Source organism: Cucurbita maxima, unplaced genomic scaffold, assembly GCF_002738345.1.
Source record: "Cucurbita maxima cultivar Rimu unplaced genomic scaffold, Cmax_1.0 Cma_Scf00007, whole genome shotgun sequence".
Lineage (NCBI taxonomy): Eukaryota > Viridiplantae > Streptophyta > Magnoliopsida > Cucurbitales > Cucurbitaceae > Cucurbita > Cucurbita maxima.
In genome coordinates, this window is record NW_019272023.1 from 1,247,612 (window position 1) to 1,266,668 (window position 19,057).

Consider the following 19,057-nt stretch of genomic DNA (forward strand, 5'->3'; position numbering starts at 1 on the left):
GAAAGAAAGAAGTTGTAAGACTCGAATCCATCAATGTGATAATAATAATATTACAAGGAAAAGAGCATTATTAAGAGCTTGGGAAAACTCGCTGTGCTCTACTTTCACAGGCATTCATTATTTCATGGCCAATCTATAGCATTTATCCTTATAGATTAACCATGACCCAGAAAGAGTTTATATACAAGCTCTATTAAATAAATATGAATTAAATAAAAACAGCAAAAACATCTACTCACGAAGTTTCAGCTTCATTTTCGTCTTCGGTTTCACTCTTTACAAGCTCAGAATCATCTGGTGCAAGAGCATAGACCACGGCCGTCCTGGAAGGAGTGTATACCAGGAAAGAACGAGGCCTGTTGTCATAGTTTCCATCCTGCACAACCAAAAATATCAATCCAAATATTTTTCACGGATTCATTCAATCTATTTAATTACAGATCTTAAGAGACCTATCTTACAAATGTAAAGTATTCGGCAGAATGATCAAGCCGATTGAACCCTCCAAACAGTGGATCATCCGAGTCCAAGACAATCTACAACAGTGCAGACAATGCCACCTTATTATAGAATTTGAATAGATTAAAAGGTATGACTAACCTACAGAGATCATAGAGCCGATGCTTAATACTACACAATACTGTACCTTGTATTTCCCAGGCTTTAGGCACCCCACTCGGTAGTCGGAATAGCTGTTACTCCAATGGAAGTTGAAAACAAAAACCAGATCCCCTCTTTCGAACACAATGATTTTATCTCCCTCATCTTTGCGGGAAACATATTGGTGTCCAGATGTCATGAACTGCAACCACCAGTTAATGTTTACTAAGCATATTTTAAACATTCTGAACCCAAGAACGGTTGGCTATTACAGATTTCCAGGCACATGAAAGTCAAGAGTGAGGAAGACCAACTTCGCAATTATGATAAAAATTATATTGTTGAGACAATTTAAGCAGACAAGAGAATGATATTCAAAACCAATAAACTTAAAAAAATTGAATATGTAAAGACTCGGCCATCAAATTTGTAAAGTATTTTCTTTAAAAAATAATTAGGTCGGATAAAAACATAATTTAACAATTAAAGATGCATGCCAATCCAAACGTCGCAGTACAATCCCCTATAGCAGAAGACACCGGATTAAAATATTAACGATATAATTTGTACAGAGTTTTCAATTTTCAATTCATAAAATGTACAAGAGTTGTAAAACACACTCATAAATGTAGAAACAATAAATGTTTACCAGCTCAGAAAACAAGTATAAATGAACAATCACGTTTGAACAGAACCAACCAACATTTTAGGAGTGAGGGCGGATTGGGCTGTTATAGAAAACGGGATAGCAAATGAGTAGGATACAGGTTGAGACAATAGAGAACTTTTGTGAGACAAATGAGAGGCCGTCATCTACAATGTCTGGAAAAAGTAGGCGCACATAACCAAAAGCCTTGGTTATAACCTAGGGCCGAGTGACCATTTAAGAACGAATGAACATTTTGACAAGATGACAGGTCATGCAGTCCTTGGATGGGATTTGATTTTATAATCCAAGGACTTGGAAAAATGTCTTAAGGTATTGTCAAAGATAGACGGTATAAAACTAAGGAACTTACACCAAATGATTCTTCAAGATGCTGCATTGCCCGATCAAATTCTTTCATACCGCGATATCTTAAATTCTTTGCATCTCCCTGTATACATATTCAACTTAATGTCAGTATACACATGTTTGAAATATACATATATATCCTATCAAATGGTGTATCTTAACTGTAACAGATTTAGTAACCATGACTAGGATGCATTTCTCCCAAGTTTTATTAGATGTGTATGGATCCCTTTGCCTCGGAACAAAATGACTCAAAAAAAAAAAAAAAAAAAAAGTATTTTTCACACAAGTCACTCGTTCAAGAATGGATATCACCTTCATTGATAATAATAAACTTTCAAAAGGAAAATCCAACCAAAACATACATCATAAAAAATTTTGGGAAACTACTTCATGTTAGATAGAGGAAAAAGGAAAAAAGAGTCAAGCCTTACTCAAGTCAATTATACATTATTTAATTATTCTATCAAAATGACATGGGGAAGAATAAAACTGAAATACAAGCTATCTAATAATTGAAAATATTTAAGTCTTTCCTCCAATCGTAACTGCAGAAGTAATTATATATATATGATTGAATCAGTTAAAATCCTTTCCCTTCATCTTTATTTGTAACAAGAAACTTGCTAGACCTTACTTTTGTCAAACAATATTTTGAGTTTATAGTCCGGTACACAAAAATCAGTCAATTTGACTGATAATAATTTGGTTTTTGGTTTTTGAAAATAGCTTATAAAATACTACTTCCAACTATTAGTTTCTTTGTTTTGTTATCTAATTTTGTAGGAATGTTTTCAAAATCCAAGCAAAGTTTTGAAAACTAAAAAAGGAATTTCTAAAAACTTGTATTTGTTTTTGGAATTTGGCTACAAATTTTAATTTCTACTTGCTTGGAAGATAAAAACTAAAGGAAATGATAAGAAAACAAGCCAAATTTTCAAAAAAAAAAAAAAAAAATGGTTATCATCAGGGCCCGAATAATTTGAGTTCTAACATTGTTGTACACTACCAAATACCAGCTGGGAATCTGAGGCATTAGAACCTAAGGTTGAGCCTTCAGACACGTGATAATCACACTCTTCAATAAAATATCAACAAAAATTACAGAAGAAAATAAGAGTTCGCAGTCACTCACCAAATCAAATCTACGCCGACATTTATCATAACTGAAGTTGTTTCCAGGAACTAGTGCACCACCAGGAAGATGCTGATCGCCCCTTGGAAAATCAATCCACTCTGAAAGGATGATGATAGACAAATGATTTTCCAAAGCAAACAATAGAGCAACACATTGATAAAACCAAGATACTGCCAGACATTGAATGATTTATATGAAATATCATCCCGGTGATATAAAATAAAAGACTAAGCATAAGAGTATCTTACCAGGATGTCCAAATTCATTCCCCATGAAATTTAGGTATCCTTCTCCTCCCAATCCCATGGTAATAAGCCTTATCATTTTATGCAGTGGTACTCCACGATCAATTGCAGGAGTGGATGGACTGTCCAAAGCCATGGAGTGATACATGTCCTGGAAAACATGAATATAAGAGAATTGCAGCCAAAATAATCCTCATCTTATGTGCTTCACAGTCATTGGAAGCTAATAAGTTAACAACTATTTATGTAATCTCAAAAAAACTAACCTGTTCCCTTCTAAAATTGGATAAACGGTTGTGAAGAGATGAAACAATAGACGAAAGTGAACATGCATGTAAAGATCTACAATTTATGAAGGTTTCGATAATTATACTTCCTTAATAAACTTGGATGAGGAGTTTCATTCTGCACAAATTTACCATGGATATAAGTATTTCTACATTTATCCATGTAAATCACCACTAAACCCAAAAACATAAGTCAATGGGTTAAGGTAAATTTAATTGTATCAATATACTTTGTGGATTTGAAAATTTGTAGACTGTACAAGTGGAAATTAATATTAATTGGGGATTAAATTATGTTCCAGAGATTTAAAGATTTCCCCATATCAACTTGAAGTTTAGAAAGAAAAAAAAAAAAAAAAAACTAAATCAAATACAAGGTACATATTAGAAGAAAGACCATCTCCCAGTAAGGAAACAAATTACAAATATTAATATTAAAAACAAACACATACTACACAACTAATATTGCAAAGAATGAAGGAAATATAACAATCAAGCTTTCCAATAGTTCCTATTTTTTAGTTTATTGCGGACAAGATCATGTAAATTTTCAGCAGCTGAAAGTAAATGGCAAATGCAGAACACCGTGCACACACGAAATTAGCATGCTAGCATGCCTTTCAACATTCTTGTAACGCAAAATTGCATGTGCTAATTTACCTTGGGGATTCATTTCCAGGTCTATAACTTTAACAATTATAATGAAATATGTGTAGTTTACTGCTCAGGATTCCAATGGAAGATAAAATTACAAGCTCTACAGTAAATTCTAGTCTGCGGTATCTGTGATACTTTCCCGTATGGATCATACACAACCTAGTTGTTAGCTTATTGCATGTATATACGAATAAAAATAATTTGCAGTAAGTATGAGAATGTTTTCAATATAAGTATTTAAAGATAAATATGCTTTCAAGCACACTAACGAGAGAATGAGAAACGTATATCACGTGCTCCTAAACACCATCAAATAACCTAATGTCCTTTCTTAGACTCTTTAATAATATGCAAAGATTCTAACTTCTGAACTAAGATATTCCTTTTCATGAGAGGATTTCCATCATTGAACCTCAAATCAACATGATCTAAACCCTAGGGGGATGTACATGAAGAGAAAATAATGAAATAGAAAAATGATTTGAACATGAAACAGAAAACCAATGATACTATACCAACAGCCTTTAATTTCATGTTTGCATGTGCATCAATATTTGACAAGTTCACAGCATGGGAGTTGAGGGCGATGTTTATTAACCTTGTCCATCAACCAGAATGCAAGTGTTTTATCACCGACGAGAGCTTGGTCATGACTTTCAGCATATGCAACGCACTTCTCTGACCACCTTCTGTTAACAAGCGTGTGAACAATATCACCCATTTTCCAATCTTCATCGCTTTTCCTACACCATAGAAAAAATTGGTTAAAGTAGAGCATATCATAGCTTTTTTACGTACATTTAGGGGAAATATTTTAATAATATTATTTCACATGGAGGAATTGTGTTACCACATTTCCAAATTTGTTCAAACTTCAGAAAATAGGTTCTAAAAGCATCATTAGTTCTGGAAAATTGTCCAATATCATATGGGTTATGTCATGCACTCGCTCTCAGCCAAGATATAAAATAGAGAAGTATAACAGATGGTTTTTTTAAAAATAAAAGTAACAAACTTTATAAGAATTACTTTGGCATTTTACTAGTAATTAAGGTGATTTTTTTTTTTTAACATATGTTTATAGCAAATCTAAATAAAGTATTGAGGAAGAAAACAACATACTTGAGAAGCTCGATCCATTTATCAGCAATGGCCATGTGCAGACGGTAATCAAATCCAATTCCACCGTCTTGGATAGGAATGCAAAAGGCAGGCATTCCACTGACCTGCAAAAATAAATTTTCATCTGATAAGACAGGAATATCTTCCCACTCTCATGGTCAAATCAAGTGTTCAAGAATCTAAAAGGCAATCTTTTAATAAGATAATCACTAAAAGGCAAATTTAACTTTGCATGTAGAATCAGAAAAGTTTTACCACATAACATAAATATTCGAGATATTCACAAAGTATGGATATGAATTGTGGCAGCAGTTTTCCCTCGGTTCAAGCTAATGTCAATTAAAAGGCACCAACGGAGCATGGGAAGTCTACTCTCACGAAACTACCCACTGATAATTGCTTACCTCATGCCTACAACCCCTGTTTAAAATAGTATGCTCTCCTTTTAACTTTAACTAACCTGATTTCCCAACCAACGGATAGGCGCACCCTCCCTCTCTTGGTCAATGGTTCTTAATTAGAATCCATTCTAATGGCTAAACGTGCTTGTATTCCGAAGATTTCTAGTATTCCATAATACTTTACAACTAATTATAAATCAAATTAATGTATCAAGTCAAATACAAGAGAAAGAAGTAACAAGAAAATAAAATTTAACCTATTCTATCAGAACTTGTAAGCTTTTGATCTCAAATATAACAAATTAACCAAAATGATAATTTCTGAATTTTCTATGCACAAGAATGCTTTAATTTTGACATTAATTTTTAACACTCCCCTATCAGATGGATTGTCATACAATCCCAACTTGTTATCCAATTCTTCAAAATTAGGCCTCGGTAATAGTTTAGCAAAGATATCCACCGAGTAGGCACATAGTTGCATTGAACCATTAGATCGTCTGACTTACAAAATCAGGTGGAATATAAACATTCCATATATGTATATGATAATGTAAACACTGAGTTCCTGAAAGATGTATATGAATTGTTATCATCCCTAAGCTAGACCTTCTCGGTAAAACAGATCAAACTTATTATTATCAAAATGATTTGATGTAAACACTGAGTTCGTAAAAGATGTATATGAATTGTTATCATCCCTAACCTATCTTAGACAAGAATATCAGTATATAAAGGTAAAAAACATACATCTTCACCAATTGAAACAGCCTCAGGATAAAGCCCATGAATCATATCATTCACCAGCATCAAATACACAACAGCATCAACATCTGTAGCAAATCCAAAGTACTCATTGTAGTTTCCAGTGAACACTGTCTGAAACACCCACAAAGAAAGAAAAAAGAAAGTTCTCGTCATAAGCCAAAGCATGACGTAATATTATAAATCCTGACATAGTGAACAATGGTAGCCAATTAGAGTGCGAGGATTTGCCATATCAAAAAATAAAATGATAGAGAGTTGCAGATCTATAGGCAGGGAACTGTTTGACCCTTTATTCTTTTCTTTTCTTCTTTTTGGACAAGAGAATGTCTTTCATAAGCCTTTATAACCAGATTTCTAAAGGAACAAAAGCCTTGCACCGTGCCCCATCATGTGATATAAGTTCCCAACCCTCGTCGGTAAATTACCTCCAAGCCATGATGAGCGTACATCATTGAGGTCACACCATCAAATCTGAACCCGTCAAACTTGTATTCTTCCAGCCACCATCTTGCATTTGATAGTAGAAACCTTAGTACCTAAATGAACAAGACATATCACGCAACCTTAGGTTATATCCAGGCATGAGATAAATTACAAAAGAAAAAATATGAGAAAAAAAATCTTACTTCCCAGCTTCCATAATTAAAAAGACGAGAATCCCACATCCAATGATAACCTCGTGATCCAGAATGAAAGTAATGGCCATCAGTACCATCAAACGAGTTCAGTCCATCCAACACATTCTTAGACGCATGACTGTATTTGTATCAGATACAAATCAATAAAGCATCATGCTTTTTTTCTTTAAATGAAAAATAGATGAATAAAGAAAAAATGGACTTGGAAGAACACTATACATCGGCACGTAAAACAAGGAACCAGATAGTGGATTTAAATATATAGCCAAAGATTTCAAAAACTTATGGTCAGACTAAACAGCATCTCAAAAACTATACTTGTAAGAATCCATGCATTCATTAAAAAATAATAATAATACAAATACAAATACAATAAAGAGCTTAAAGGAAAGGTGACCAAAATTAATTATAGAAAAGGACTAAAACAAAATAAGGCCAAGGTCATAATTTCCAAAAGACCAAGTGACGAAAGCCAAAAGGGAGGCATTAAACTTGGCCACCTCCCAAACCTATTTACCTGATATTTCCATCTCTCTAAAAATTTCATTATTCCTTTCTAACCAAATACCCCAAAGCCCAATGGAGAGAATTTTATTTTATTTATATAATTTCTTTTGAAACTCCAGGATCTTTTGTAAAACATTCTATTCTACCAAGAAATGCATCCTTCCTATTAAAAGAAAAGTCCCATTGTATAACACAGATAAATCGATTGGATTATACCGCATAAACCTGCGGGAGCTATCACTGATGAAATTGATTTTCCCCAGTTATTTTGCATGTCATTGTCATCATTTATGAAGAAAAGTAGCAAGAATTACCACTCGCCTCCATACATGCCAAGGGATATAAAAAGACAATTCTTTAATCCTGAAAAAGCTAGGTAACGAATACTGAAGGATTTAGAACAAAATAAAAATTGAAAAACAATGCTCCCACTATGTACAGAAAATTAAATAGAGTTTCTAGTTCTTTCCTAATCTTGATCTCTTTTTCTTTGTTTACCTATGAACAATATCCATGAGAACAAGCAGGCCGAGCTCATGAGCTTTATCTATCAAAGATTTCAGTTCTTCAGGGGTTCCACAGCGACTGCTTGGAGCAAAAAAGTTGGTGACATGGTACCTATATTAAAATACTCAAGTTAACAAGAACTCAGGGAGCTACCACACAAACTGATGCCAGTAGTTCTGAGAAGGCTGCATATCATTATTGACAAAATTATACGTAAAACCCCCATAATTTAGAAAAATCAGCATATAATAAACATGAACTTACCCAAAACTAGCATAGTAAGAATGCTCTTGTATAGCCATGATCTGAACAGCATTGTATCCAAGTTTCTTAATGCGAGGAAGGACATCATCTCGAAAGTTTGCATACGTATTTATAATAGGTTCCTACATTTCATTGTTGAGTATATCAAGACCTGAATGAAGAATGTTGTACAGTGGCAAAACTTAAGGTCCAAGGTTGTTGTAAATGAACATTTCAATATCCATATTTTTCTATTCTCTGGAAAATTAATCATGAAGCAATCCTTAGATAGCTCCATCTTTCTCACTCCTATCTCCATACACTTCTTTCCTTCTTTAAACTTTTCCAAGTAATTTTTAGGGTTATCTGCTTTACAGTGTTCCTATCTATCTTACATCAAATTTTCTCGCGCCTTCTAAAAATTGAAAAAAGAAACATGCAAAACCTTTTTTAGAAAGGTGGCGATACAAGTGGAGATACAAGTGATATTGTCTCAGTATAATCATGCAAATTCCAATTATCTGAAAGATAATGAGGGGCACACAAAGGATGGCTGGAAATAAAAAGGTTCAATGCAGTAAATTGGTAGTTTGGCTTGTGAATTCGGGCACAGCAGGGCAAATGACAATGAAAATATTCTTCTAGGAATTTAAGCTCATCAGTCTGCACTTTAAGGCAGGGAAGACCAAAGTCAGAGTTTGATAAGGGAAGCGGTGATCAAGTTAGTTTTTTGGTTGGTTTCAGAGTTGGTTTCCTCCCAAGCACAATTTTGAACAGGAAGTAATTTTGGCATGGAAAAGAACACAAAGAAAAAGAGAATAAACATGTAGACAGAACACAGTATCTATCACAGGGAACAGAAGTTGCTTACCGTACTACTCATACCAACATGGCTCTCATAAATTCTAAGTGATTTTGGCTTTTTTGGCCGAGGATGTTGAAATACATACTTTTCCTACAACAGAAAATACAGTTTAGTACAAACAGTTTGCAGCTTAGATGTAGAAAGTCATAAATTGCAACAGTTAAGGATTTCCTCACCCCTGATTTCACTAAACAAGTGAAAAATTAAAGATAGGAATTTTATTTCCTCTTTGATAGGCAATATCACTAAACTACGAAATATATTATTAGCTATTGATTTTGCAACGCTCAATCGATTTACAACGAATAATCTAATGTCAGTTGTATATTTTTCCCAATATTTATCAGTATCTGCTGAAATGCAGTTCCAAAAGGTTTTCCATACTGCCTGAACAATTGTAAGACATGAGGGAAATTTTCCCACACTGGCTGAACGATTGTAAGACATGAGGTCAATTTATAAACCATACCTCTTCTGGTGGATCATAATATATACCATTGTAAGGTATTTCACCCGGAGGCTGTACAGAAAACTTGATCCAAGCAGGAATTGAGTCTTTGATGCCAGAAGGAGTATCCATTCGAATCTATAAGTGACAAAGATCAAGTCATGAAGCAATAAGAACAAAGTTGTTAACAACATTACACAATAAAACAATTCATTTGTGCCTTTCATCAGAAAAGGCTAATTTGATTGGGCCTCTGTGTAATATTCTATGTCGAAGGGTGACGGAGGATCGTGATCATATTCTAAGTCTTAACTTATCTAGATGTAGGGGTTGAAAAAAGATGATCGAAGAATTCCTTCTCCACCCACTTCGCGAGAAAGGAAGCGTTTTGTGGCAAGCCAGAGTATGTGTGATTTTGTGGAGCCTTTGCAGAGAATAATAACAGAATTTTTAGAGAACTTGAGCATTCTCTTAGGGCTATTTGGTCTTTTGTAGATTTCATATTTCCGTGATGAAACTTTCTTGTTGTTACTCGTTAAGTCATATTTTTCTTGATTGGAGACCCGTTTTAATCAATTGGAGCCTATTCTAGTAGTGTTAGGACTTCTTGTGCAGGCTCATTTTTTGTATGTTTGGATAAATTTTTCGCTCACACAAAAAATAAAAATAAAAAACATTCTGTTAAAATTAACACAACCATAAAGAGGAAGTTTTTCCTGATATCTATACAACAGTCATAAAATGTCAAGATATTTAATTGAGAATTCTCCTAAAAGTAGAACGAATTATCCACCAAGCTATTTCCTACTTAACTATATAATATATGAATTCATAAGAGGTCGTGAAAGCTTTACCAATCAAATGTTTCAAAACCTTTTAAGGATCATTTAATTGCACTGTTTACCACTAGTGTCCAACTTAGATGCTTCAGCTGTGCACCCTCATCAACGAAAACATTCTCAACCAGTAGTATGAATCAGAATATATCATTTCTTTGAAAAAAAAAATCACTTTTGGTAGAATCTACAAAGCTCGACAAACAGAACTAAGTGAAGAAACATAGCAATATCCTAGAGACAAGGAGAAAACTTGCAGAGGCCACAATCACTAGTCAGGAACCTATTGCTTCTGAATTTATCAGCCAAAGAAATTTTGAACAACTCAAACAAAAATAAATTTTGAACAATGATTTTTCGTTTAGCACGATTTTAAAGGTAGAAAGTACTAGCCATATTTAAAAATGACAATACAAGCGACAAACTCCATTAGAAAGAAACACCAGGCAAAAGAGTGAATGTAAGTAGGAAGAAACTAAACACAAGAAGAAAATGGATGACAAGGGAGTAGAGAGAAAGGGAAAGAGAGAGCCATTGCTTAACAACTCTTCATTCAAGTAGGAATATTGGATGTAACACGTGTTGCACATTGGAAAACTATGCTTCAGATGAATGTTTCAGCCTTGGGATTCATTTGTTTCAGGCTCATATTCCCTTCATTGATGAAAATATTATTGAACACCAGTATTTGGTAATTTCTGGCTCTGTATTGCCCAATAAAGACAATTAAACAAATTGTTTTCAACTATTTTAATCTCAGGGAAATTAAGCAAGAGTGAGGTCGCATGAAAAGCCCCAACATAGGATGCCTTATATGAACATCTATTCTCATTAGTTTTCCATTTGCAAAAATAGTTCTGAATCATAAAGCCAACTTTTAATATCATGTACATAAGCAATTTTCTCTTTTCCTCCACTGGATGGTTGACAGCTCTCACTTATGTCACCTGACACCTTCACTCTTATGTTCTACTGGGAAATCCCATATAAAATGGAAAATGAGCTTTTCTGGATGCACGAGGGCTTTTATATGGCTTACTTGGCAAGAAAGGAGTCAAAGAATGTTTAAAGAAAAGGAGTTTGTTTTTACAGGTATTCTGATGCTATAGTCTTTTGTTTATTATTTGGTGTAAATGCTCTCCTCTTTTCTATCACTATAGTCTCCCCATTCTTTTGCAATTTCATAGCAGCAATGAACTTGATTTTTTTTCAAGAAAAAAAATTCACATTTATACCATCATCAGAATGTCTTCTATTTTTGGCAAAAATTCACATTTCTATCACTATGTCTTCTAGAGGCTTAAAATCACGATTATTTTCCTTGTATAACTTATATACCATCATCAGAATATGTACCTTCACGCGAGAACCATGAGGAATGGATGAGGAACCGTCCGCATTATTAGGCAAAAAAATTTCCCAGACACCAAACTCATTCTGCAAAGTTTAAAAACAACTGTAAATGGCATACTAAATCCAAAAAGAGTACAAAAATGCACAAAAAGTATCTACAACAAGTATTCCATACCCGGGTCATAATATCTGCAGTAGGATTCCAATTGTTGAAGTCTCCAATCAACGCAGCTGACTAAACGAACAAGACAAAGATTATTTTCCTTGAAGTTCACCAAAAACATATATGCGCAGAAAAAGTCAAATGAAGAAGGCCAGAAAATTGCTCCAAAGCACCATTAAGCCATACTGTTTTCAAATTAATTGAAAGCTGATTGGGTGTCACGGGAAATGGTTTCTGCTTACAGAATAAAAATTGAGCAAAAGCATGTTTTGACGACTATTTTCTTAAAGTTATTTTCTCACGGTTAAATTTCAATGATGACTTGTCTTTGGAAGTAATTGGAGTTATTTTCCTACCAAAGTAAAGAGATTGTGACTATGTTTTTTAAGTGCACAATAAAAAGATGCCGTCAACATTTGTTCAAGGAGATTCTCAGAACTTCAGAAAGAGCCAAAAACGAATGTGTAGTTGATTAAGAAAGTTGATCTCCTAAATCAATCTGAGTTCTTTTCCTCTCTTTTTCAAAAAGTGACTTGGCTGTTGATAGTGAAGAGAAGAAAAAAAAAAACAGGTGGAAATTTATTCATGCTTATGAGCTTCTCAGACCTGGTCAACTGCGCAACAAGATGTTTCTAGACTAATTTTGATGAAATGGTTCGAAGAAGAAACTATTAAATTACCAATGAATCAAAAAACTTAAGTTGATGGGTCATAATAAATTTAATTATATCAATATTTCGACAGAAATCGTCATGACAAAGCTCATGGAAGAAGAATTGGAAGTTGCAAAAACCTGGTCCTCGAGAAGGGATAAGGAGTTGCATTTGTTCCAAACTACCAACGGCAACCACCTTCCAATTTGAAACCATCCCAATAAAAATCCCTCACAGGTTTTACAACTGTAGAAGCAATCTTCTCAGGAAGCCAGAAAATACGTACATATGAAACATTGAGAAGGTTTGAAATCCAACATAATGTTGAGCTACGGTCCCTATATAGTGTATGCCAAAGCAAGCAGCTCAAAAAGATCTAATTGCAAATCTATGATTTCAATTCTCTGTAAAGGACCAGAAATGCCTTGCTTACGTATCATTGGGAAGTGCATTAACATAAATATGGCAGTAAGAAGAGGTAATACAAAAGTGTGTAAACTATAAAAACGAGTCAAGGTAGATTGTCCCACACTAGCACTTCCGCGTAATAACTCTACCAAAGGCGACCCTATTACTGGAATAGCTTCCGGTACACCTGTTACAATTTTGACGAAAATCCCATCATTAAAGTAAGGGAAAATTAAATTTTCATTTGGGAGCTTAGACATGGAAGCATTTGCACTGTGACTTCAATAAAAAGCTCCTTGGAATGCTACTTCTCCGAATTGGGGAGTCATTTTCCAAAAGAACGATGAAACCTTGCTCAATCTCTTCATAACTTGCCCTTTGCAGTTTCTTTTCGGGAGTTTATCCTCATGACTTTCAATTGGAACCTAGCTCTTCCCGGAAATATGACTACATTTCTAGAAGTGGTCCTTATGAGTCATCCTTTTGGCAAGGAAAAGGGAGTTTAATGGAATTGCTTCATCGAAGCTTTCTTTTGGTTTTACATGGATAGAGTGCGAGCGTCATATCTTTGAGGATAAAGCCACCACCTTTAATGAATTTTTTGATCATCTTACCTACATTGCTATCTCTTGGTGTAAATTACACCCTCATTTTATATCATACAACCTCACTTCTCTCATTGTCCTAAGTGTTTTTTGTAATTCCTTTTGACACTGTCATATTTTATAATTTCTATCTCATCAATGAAATGAAGGAATCTATGTTTCTCAATAAAAAATAATAGTAATAATTAAAATAATTCTTTTATAAAGAAAAAAGTAGGGGAAAACTGACCATGGCTCCTGGTGCCCATTCCCTGTACGTGATACCCGTGGCACTGAAAAAACCAATTGAGAACAAATTTAGTTGCCATACAAGAAATTTATCATGCATAGTTTAAATAACGGTGTATAGGAAAAAGGCGATTGGACCTGCTATTATTAACATACATAACAGAAAGAGAGGGTGCACTAGTGGGAAAGAAGTGAAAGTGGGGGGCCTTATTTGTAGCTAACTAGTAGGTGGGAAAGGCGTGCACACCTAGTGGCCATTAAGGATAGCTGATGTTAGGGTGAGAAGTACTCAGGTGAAAAACTAACAAATGGGAGAGAAAGGTGTACTGAATTTTCCCTTAGGCTTGCACTTCTATGAACCTTTTTAAATCTGAAGTAAACTCTATCACAGGGTACTGAATGAAATTATTCAAGATATATTAACGTAAATTAGGTTATGGACGTAATGATAGAAAAATGATATTAATCAAGAGTATCTGTGATGAAATAATCGAGCCACAAAAGAAGTTTCACCAAAATTGAAAATTGTCTTAACTACTGGCCTTCACATGACCCTAGGTTTCCGGAATAAGTAGGCTTATGGAAACTTTTTATTTGAGATTAAAAAAAAAAAAAAAAAAGCACCACTTCACAATAACAATTACTTCCAAAATAACCTGTCACTTACGGAAACTTTTTATTTGAGATAAAAAAAAACACCACTTCACAATACTATAACAATTACTTCCAAAATCACCTTTGTCACTTCGGATTGCAAAAAACCTACTCCTTCCTCAGTAAATATACACATATTGACTCACAGGCAACTGCCGATTGAAAGCACCAAATACTGAAAGTAGGAGATGGTAAGACCACATATTTTTTCCGTTATTTATTGTTCATCAATTATTTCCATATTTCTGCATACTTGTCTCCTTATTTTCCTGAGATTGCTGAAATATATACATGCCTCTTGCCATACTTTATTTTCTGCATACAAATATATTCTCCATACAACAGCAGTAAAAGAATAGATAGAAAAATTATTATATGAAAGGTTCAAATTTTGTTACATATAAAGCCAATCATAAGGAGGTCAGAATCAGAGTTCACACTTGTGTGTGTGTGAGTGAGTGAGTGAGTTTGTGCGTGTGCATGAGAGAGAGAGAGAGAGAGAGAGAGAGAGAGAGAGACACGCAGGCCGCACATAGAAACCAAGAAAGTTACCTGCGTGTGAAACCGAGCTTTTCATATCCACGAGAGAATGCCTCTAAACCACCTTCATTTTGGTCAATAGCCTCCCTCATCCTTCTGTACTGTCCATATCTAAAAACGTATAGAAATGGTTAAACTTTATTCAGTATGCTACGAAAAAACACCTTAAAATATATCTTACAAGCTGTGCCAACTTACTAGACGAATGGCCAATTTAAGGGAAAAAAAAGAGAAGGAATGTGGTTATGCAAATAAGGAGGGGAGAATACCTACTACAAAACCAAATATATTACACAAACCTTTGACATTAAATCTTCAAAATGGACTCTAGGAAGGGTCCTGTTGTGGAGATCTGTAGTTCACGGTATTGATGGTTCATAAACTAAAGTGATTATTCCATGCTCAATCCTCTTCTATCATGAAGTCAAAGTTGATCTTACAAAACAAGAACGCCCAATCGCTACTTGATTATCATAAAACATTTTCACATCCTTCTATGACCTTAATTCTATTAATATTTTATTTTATGACATCCTTTGTCATGTATCATAGCACTAAATTCAGCCTGCGCACTAGGAAAATTCTAATGGTCTGAATATAGCATTTTTTCATGTTACCAAATGACATGGGTAAAGCCCTAATTATAATACTATATGTAAGGATAAAAATAACAGTAGAGAAGGAAAGGAAAGAACACCCAGAAAATATTTACATAAATGAGCCTAATGAATAGGATTTGAATAATGGGCCCAAATAATGGGCTACTCCATTTACCGGAGAGGCAAAGTAGCTAAAAACTACACTACTTGAGACCGCCCACTATTTCTAATTATGTTAACTAGCAATATGTGTTTTAGTTCCTAATTTTTTAAAACAGCCTCCATGTGTTTTGTTGCCATGCTTTCTCTGCATTATGTTATGTACATTTGCACAATATATTGCTAGTCTGGAGTATTTTAAGAAAGAGTTAGCTACTTTTTTAGTCCTCAAGGTTTGGGCTCATTACTTTTGATCCCTAGGTTGCAGCATCTTACATTTTTGCACCGATGTTTCAGTAATGGCCCATTTTAGTCCTTGAAATCTCAGGTCATAAATGAAAAGTTGGTCGGATCCATTTGAATACCAAATGATGTCTAGTAGAAGTGACATGCACGCTAATATGTTTCAAACAAAGAAAAATTTCTTAGAAGGAAAATCCCTTTCCCTTCCTTGCTGCCTTCAGTACGTTTTCTTTGTTGGGCAAATTGTGAGGAGCAAAATCACATACTCATCGAGTGCTCCTTCTCCCTGGCATGTTGGCATCATTTATTCCATATTTTCAGCTTGGATTGGGAGATCTCTATTAATTCCAAAAGCAAGATTACCTACGATATTTAATTGATAAATACTAGAGGAATGAAGAACTGAAGATCAAGAAAATGGAAAGGCAACAAATTCATGTAACTCACCTTTTCTTAGGAAATGTAACTCATTATTAATATGGAAATGATAGTATGGTGTAGGAGAATAAAGTGATGTAATAGGATTAGGAATAATCTAAATAATTGGCTGGATTAATTTTTAACTGATTTTAGTTGTTAATTAAGCCTGCTTGTTAGTTCGTGGTTTGTTGGTATTTTGACTTTTCTTCGTCAGTATGTTGGTTGACACCCTAATAAAGGACAGATGGTATTACATGTTGATGTTGCTTCTCTCCTAACACGTGCTACCTTTGTAAGAGGGAGGGGAGTATCAAAACCATTTATGAATGCATTGTCATGTCCCTAATTCAAGAATGAATTTTGGTCTTTCCCTTTGAATGCTTTCTCCAACCCTGAAAAAAATCCTGAGAGATCATCCTTTCCTATGAAATGCAAAGTCGTCTCAGAAAATGCAATGAAGGGGACTATTTAGAAAACTTACCAAGAAACTATATTTTTCAAGGATACTTCTAAAGAAAGTGAATGAGCTTTGGTATTATATAGTCCAAAATCTTCCAAATTCCTTTTCAAGATCCTTTCTGTAAATATAATTCTTTTTATCAATATCGGGTGGATGTAATTTTGGAATCCCCTTGCTTTGTTCAGGATGATGCCTTATTGCGTGCTGTACTTATTCTAGGTCTAATGGAAGTGATACCTATCAAGGATGACTAACAAACTTACCGGTAATCAAGATGTTCTCTGTGATTCAACAAATATGGATCTATTTCGTAGATTCTCTGTCCACCGCCAGGTGGAGGAATGGACCTCACAGTGAAATCAGCGTTGTTACTTTTTGAAGGAATTGATATCTCCTCCAGCGGTGCTTGATCACCATCAACATTATCTACTGGCAATGATTGATGATCTTGATCTGTTTCTTCAATAAGCTTCTCATCAGCTTCCATAGTCTGATTATCTACATCATGAAGCACCTGAAACCATATTACAAAACAATGAAATTAATTTATTGAGAAGAGAATAGATGTGGCAACGAAAGTAAACATGAGTATAAAGACAAAATAAAGACATCAAGTCAGTACGACTAACAGACAAAAGCTATCCTGAATGAAAATCCTTAGAATGAAAAACGTAATTGAACGGGCCTAGATAATAGAAATTTTTTACAAACAGTACTAAATCAGAGCAAGGATAGCTAGATGGCTGATTTGTAGACTTGATTCTAAAATAGGTTTGGGGATTCTTTGTACACCCCTGGAGATTTAAAACATCTCACATATAGTTAGAACCATTTCATACAACTCAAAGAGGTTACCAACATAATTAATGGCATGATCTTTGAGAATTAGAATTCAATTGTAGTTTTTTTTATTATGTATAAGTATTTATTTATGTGAATGACATATACAAAAACTTCAATGATATAAAAACAGCTCTCCAATTGGAAGCAAAATAATAAGAAAAAGCTTTGGAAGAAGAGCTCCAAAGAGAAACAAATCAGACCACAGACCTAAAATCCTAAACTCGTCTTGAAAGATCCGTCCATCCTCTACAAAATGTAAAATAAAATAAAACTAAGAATAGCTTTAACCGTGTAACATTTAGAGCGTCAAATGCAATTAGATCCATTTTTGGTTATTAAATTAATAAGAACAAATGCCCAAAGATTTCTTGTTGAGATTGGTGAAACCACAAATGAAAGATGCAAGGTTCCGAGGACTGGTCCAGGGAAAGCCAAGTCAATGAAATCAAAAGGGCTCCCTTCAAATAATTGAGAGAAAAGGCATTTCAAAAGCAAGCAGACAGCAGTCACAGCAAGAATTGAAAAAATATACACGTTTGGTAGTAGGTAACGATGTCTCTCTTGAACTTTGTCGCAAGTGCTAAGCCCTCCTTGACAACAGTCCAAACCAAAACTTATTTTCTTTGAATATCGGCATTTGCAAACTGCAACTCCGCATAATTATTTTTTTACCGACGAAGGACACTTGTATGCAGTCTCAATTTTTATTTAGAACAGAAGGCCATCCAGTGACAGGTTTTGTCTTCAACCGCGTAATTGAATTTCTATTATTGACATGAAAAATAATTTATATCACCCAGAACAAAAACTAACCTTCCTGCTTATTTCACACCTTTCATAACTCCATATACCATGTAAACTTCTTTTATATCATCACATTGCCATGCAAGTCCATCGACAATGCACCTATGACTGACTATAAGGCTGTGGTTTCTTAGCAGCAATTTTTATTTATTTATTTTGAGAAGAGAAACCGATTTCATTGGTGAATGAAATAACAGAAGCTTAATGGGCTCCCAACACCAAGAGGTGAACTACAACAAAGATCTCCCACTAGAAATTATAAAAAATAAATTAAAAAAAAATCCATAATCTCTAAAAGGATGTGTATGTGCCCCATGGTTAGGATGATCCATAACAACTGAAGATAGATTAGCCGACATGTCATTTGGCAAAACCACAGACCAACCAAAAGCATCAAGCACTGTTTTCCAATACTGAGAAGGGTGCAATGAGCAAAAAGATAGCAAGGATGCTTTGAGGAAGAAAAGCACATGACACACCAATATGGAGAGAGGGCGAAATGAGTCACTCTCCTTTATAAGCAATCAGCTCTATTATCAAAGTCCACCGTGACTAAGTTCCCATAAGAAAATTTTAATTTTCCTAGGATAAGTATTCTTCCATATCACATAATATGAATATTTTTCGAATCATTACCATTAGTGTGAA

At 34.4% G+C, this 19,057-nt stretch overlaps 1 protein-coding gene and 1 long non-coding RNA gene across 2 annotated transcripts in view; one reads left to right on the top strand and one right to left on the bottom strand.

Moving 5' to 3' along the window:
* The window catches only part of LOC111481575 (1,4-alpha-glucan-branching enzyme 2-2, chloroplastic/amyloplastic-like), a 19,978-nt gene continuing 921 nt past the window's right edge, over nt 1-19,057 (bottom strand). The window contains exons 3-22 of the mRNA XM_023127074.1: nt 17,026-17,276; nt 14,894-14,992; nt 13,689-13,731; nt 11,806-11,865; nt 11,634-11,714; nt 9,463-9,579; nt 9,000-9,083; nt 8,150-8,271; nt 7,877-7,996; nt 6,860-6,989; nt 6,659-6,769; nt 6,216-6,344; nt 5,065-5,168; nt 4,541-4,685; nt 3,002-3,149; nt 2,751-2,851; nt 1,620-1,697; nt 647-802; nt 462-536; nt 1-376 (exon numbers count right to left, since the gene is read on the bottom strand). Of these exons, the coding sequence (XP_022982842.1) occupies nt 236-376; nt 462-536; nt 647-802; nt 1,620-1,697; nt 2,751-2,851; nt 3,002-3,149; nt 4,541-4,685; nt 5,065-5,168; nt 6,216-6,344; nt 6,659-6,769; nt 6,860-6,989; nt 7,877-7,996; nt 8,150-8,271; nt 9,000-9,083; nt 9,463-9,579; nt 11,634-11,714; nt 11,806-11,865; nt 13,689-13,731; nt 14,894-14,992; nt 17,026-17,276 (2,295 nt within the window). The 3' untranslated portion in view covers nt 1-235. The remainder of the gene's footprint in view (nt 377-461; nt 537-646; nt 803-1,619; nt 1,698-2,750; nt 2,852-3,001; nt 3,150-4,540; nt 4,686-5,064; nt 5,169-6,215; nt 6,345-6,658; nt 6,770-6,859; nt 6,990-7,876; nt 7,997-8,149; nt 8,272-8,999; nt 9,084-9,462; nt 9,580-11,633; nt 11,715-11,805; nt 11,866-13,688; nt 13,732-14,893; nt 14,993-17,025; nt 17,277-19,057) is intronic.
* LOC111481823 overlaps nt 1,228-19,057 on the top strand; it is a 25,261-nt gene continuing 7,431 nt past the window's right edge. Inside the window, exons 1-2 of the long non-coding RNA XR_002718101.1 lie at nt 1,228-1,243; nt 12,748-12,750. This is a non-coding gene — a long non-coding RNA (uncharacterized LOC111481823). The remainder of the gene's footprint in view (nt 1,244-12,747; nt 12,751-19,057) is intronic.